The sequence below is a fragment of the Lucilia cuprina genome, chromosome 6 (genome assembly GCF_022045245.1).
Source record: "Lucilia cuprina isolate Lc7/37 chromosome 6, ASM2204524v1, whole genome shotgun sequence".
Taxonomy (NCBI): domain Eukaryota; kingdom Metazoa; phylum Arthropoda; class Insecta; order Diptera; family Calliphoridae; genus Lucilia; species Lucilia cuprina.
The window spans coordinates 45,416,669-45,420,961 of record NC_060954.1 but is presented as its reverse complement, the minus strand read 5'-3'; the positions used below and the strand labels follow the sequence as shown (position 1 = coordinate 45,420,961).

Sequence of the window (4,293 nt, the reverse complement as noted above, 5' to 3'; positions counted from 1 at the left end):
ACTAGACTATAGACTAGACTATAGACTACACTATAGACTAGACTATAGACTAGACTATAGACTAGACTATAGACTAGACTATAGACTAGACTATAGACTAGACTGTAGGCTAGACTATATGCTAGACCATAGACTAGACTATAGACTAGATTACAGACTAACATATAGACGAGCCTTCAGTCTGTACTTGATGTAGGAAGTATTCCAGAATCCCATACTTAAACACAGCTTGTATAACATACTCAAACACAAATGGTCCCACTTCTTGCAACTTAGGCTTGCCACCTGCCTCCACTTCTTGATGATTGGTCACATTTAACACATATATGGAAAATTTTATAGAAATTGGAAATTTTTCCCACATTTGGCGAGTTTCCGAATTGGGTTTTAGATTTATTTGCTAAATAATACAAGATTTAAAAACTGCAATTAAAATTGTTTGTAGTTTTTATCAAATCAATTTACTTTCTTAATCATTGACTGCATTAATTTGGGAAAGGCAATAACTGCTACTATACCCACTACAACTAAAATACTGCACAATATTAATATATTTTTATATATTTTTTCCTTCATGATTTTTTATTCAAAAAAATTTCTTGTCGTGTTATTAAACGTCTAAAAGAATTTCAAAAAGTTACTAAATTTTCAAAAAATATTAACCTTTTTATATTGTCCCTAAAAGGGTTGTGCCAGACAAATCTTTATTTACATTTCCAATGTCTTTATTTCAGTATTTATGTAATATTTTATTTAATTGGGCGGGTGTTTCTATTTTAAAATTCAAAGGCGTTTTTGTTAATATTTTTTCGGTAATGTGTAATGTGGTACATAATCATAACTGTCAATACATTACATTAGGGACGTTGCACTTTTTTAAAAAAAGTTTAATGGTATATTATTTTTGTTTTTCCATTTGTATGACATCGAAATATTGACCCCATGTTTCTTGAAAGTATATATTCTGAGTTCTAATTAGATTCTAGGACGTTCTTGCTATATTTGTACCTCTGTTAAAAGTATTATTGGACGCTATTGTGATGGACTTTGACGGTCAACAAGTTAAAATGATAGTAACTGTCAAACATTGTTTAATTTGGACCAGCTCAATGACTGTCTCTTTGTAATCTATAGAGTAGCAATTGACTACAAACATATATCCCAGTACAAGTAAATGTTATCTACACCTTGTTTGATAAATAGTTGGTTAATTAGTGGTAACCAAAGTGGTTGGTAAAATAAATAGATCAGAACAGTTCGTGAGCACTAATCTCGACTTTGTGTGTTGAACGCAGCAAATCTTGCTCATGCTACACAATTGTATGGTTTATTTCTGGCTGCGTTACACAGCATAACGTCTAAAATTACGAACTAATTTATAATTCACCTTAATGTATGTAGCGCCACCTACTGCTATCATATGACACTTCATAAAAGGTTTGTGTATTAGCTAAACTCTTAAACATATCAAATTGTGGGTTTGTGTGTGCGTATATGCACAGTATCGCCAGATGTTAAGATTTTTTTTTCCCAAATCGGGAATTTCAAGGTTATTTTTATAGAATACTACCAGAAAACCACCGAAGTTTTAAGAGATCATGGCGAATATATAATAGTTAATAGGCTGGTCAATAAATGTTCTAGAATATTGACTAACCAGGATACTTTAACATACGCTAGTCAGTATTCTATTACATAGACTACCAAATTTATTAGTCAATGGACAAGTAACTAGACTATTTAACATAGTAATCAATAGACTAGTCGTACAATACTCAATGGAGTAGTTCACAGGCTTAGTCTATTTAAGGTTAGTATATAGACTAGTCACAAAGAATAATCAATAGATGAGTCAATAGTCTAATACTCAATGAAGTAGTATACAGGCTTAGCGATAAATCAGCTAATAGCATAGTCTATATATCAGATTAGTATATTGACTTGTCTATAGAATAGTCAATAGATGAGTCAATAGTCTACGAGAGGATAGAATAGCCCATAGACTAGTCGACAAACTATGAATTAGTTTTAGTACTTACTAGTCTAAAGACTAGTCCATATACAAGTCTACATATTGGTCAATACTCTAAAAAAGGCGATATATCAGTCCATATACTAGTCAACGGGTAAGTCGATAGATTCTTTGATAGATTAGTTCACAGACTTAAATATAGATATATAAACTAGTCGGTAAACTTGTCGACATTCACAGGGGTTTCATATCAGATATATCAGCCTAAATACTAGTCAATGGGTAAGTGCATAGACTAGTCCTTATACTATTCCATAGACTAGTAGTTAAATAAGTCCATATTCTAGTCGATATTTGTTTATAGTCTAGTTAATGGACCAATCCAATACATGGACTAGATAATAGTAATACAGAAAATTTATTTACTAAATATGACATATGACAACTTAGACAAGTCTACAAACTGATCCATAGCTAGACTAGTCGATAGATTTGTCTATAGAACAGTAGATAAATGAGTTTATAGATTAGTCGATAAACTAGTTTAAAGAATAGGTTATAGACTAGTCCATAGACTAGCAGATAATAGAATAGTAGATTAATCAATAAACTAGTACAAAGAATAGATAATATACTTGTCTATATACTATTTAATACACTTGTCCATAGACTAGCCGATATATTAGTTTATAGTATAGTTCATATACTAGTCTATGGACTAGTTCGTAGACTAGTCAACAGACTAATCCATGATTAATATAAAGAACATCCTGTGGAAATTTTAAGTTTACTACTAGAGTCCATATACTAGTCAATAATCATATTGAAAAAGGACTTAATATGTCAAGGGGTTTAACGCGGCATTTGAAAGTATTGCGGATATACAATAGTATGGACTTGTACTTGTTACTCTGAACTCTGATGTCGGTTGAACGTTTATATGTCGTTTGAAAACATGTCATGACAATTTAAGGAGAGTAAATATGAAACTGTAACTAGATAGCATCGTTTGTATGTTGACTTAAAACATGATAGAACAACTTAAGGAGAAGAAATATATGAAACCGCAACTAGAAAGCAACTTTGGTTTCTATCTGGATTGAGACTCTATTTGGAAAATTGTTAGAATCGATTTATCGTGCAAATGTACATTATTATTCATCTCTATTCTGAGTTTCGATTACGTTTACGCATTCAGTTATGCAACGATCGAAAATAGATATTCCATCAAAAAAACGGAATCGTTAGAAAAAGAAGAAGCAATTCCATTTCGTTTCAATGCTTTACGAATATGTGTATTCTGCGTTATGATCGTACCTTCGATTTTGTAAGTGGCGGTCCACACTAACTGCTGGTCCATACTAGGAAACTTTTTTTGGGAATCTTTTGATTTTGTGTGAGAGAGAAAGAGTATCATTCATATCTCTCGAGGTACGAAGTTTCTCGTACTCGGTAACTTGTTTTGTTAAACCTGGTCCACACTAGGAAACTTTTGTTGAGAAACTTTTTCTTATATCTCTCTTTTGAAGTTTCTTTAATGTCCAAAAATGTTTCAGAAACTACTTGTTAATTGCATTGATTTGTTTTTGTTCGAATGAGAAGAATAAAACCTGGTTCACACTTGGAAACTTTTGTTGAGAAACTTTTTCTTAATTCTTTTTTGAAGTTTCCTTTGCCTAGACCTGGTTCACACTGGGAAACTTTTGTTGAGAAACTTTTGATTTTGAAAAATGTGCGTATTAAACCTAAAATAGGCGTTTTATATTTTTATGAATTCGGGGTTAAATGTTCAAAATTCTGTTATTAAATGTACACAGTTCGGTTCTAAAAGGGTAAAGAAGAGATACATCAATACTACCTTGATATTGAATACAATTAAGAATTAATGCACCTTTATCTAGAAAATTAAATTGTTTACATTTTATTATAGATTTTAATGTTTTTTTTTAATATAAACAAATAAAACAAAATATTTTTGAATTTATAAATTTTGGAGTGTTTTAAGTTCCTTTTATAATAATTTGTCTTAAAAATTTATTATTATTATTATTATTATTTCTATACGATTTGTACAATTTGGTTTAAAAACTTAGCAAGAGCAATAAAAACTATAAACTAAAGTTAAAACAAATTTTTAACATTTTACATTTAAGAACTTAAAAATAAAAGGGAAAACTTTTCTTTTATCAAAGTAAACAAATATTTTAACTAAATATTTAAATAAATGATAATTTATATAATAAATAATCAAGTTTTTTTTCTTTGTGTGTGTGTGTTTTTCAATTAAAAAATATTTATAAAATTGTTTTAATAATAAATTT

At 29.8% G+C, this 4,293-nt stretch overlaps 1 protein-coding gene across 1 annotated transcript in view; it reads right to left on the bottom strand.

Annotated features, from left to right (window-relative positions):
- Nucleotides 1–558, bottom strand: part of LOC111685086 (sensory neuron membrane protein 1-like) — a gene marked incomplete at its 5' end in the record, with an annotated part of 5,139 nt that extends 4,581 nt beyond the window's left edge. The window contains 2 exons of the mRNA XM_023447325.2: nucleotides 243–400; nucleotides 466–558. Coding sequence (XP_023303093.2) covers nucleotides 243–400; nucleotides 466–558 — 251 coding nt within the window. The remainder of the gene's footprint in view (nucleotides 1–242; nucleotides 401–465) is intronic.
- Between the last annotated feature and the right edge of the window lie 3,735 nt (nucleotides 559–4,293).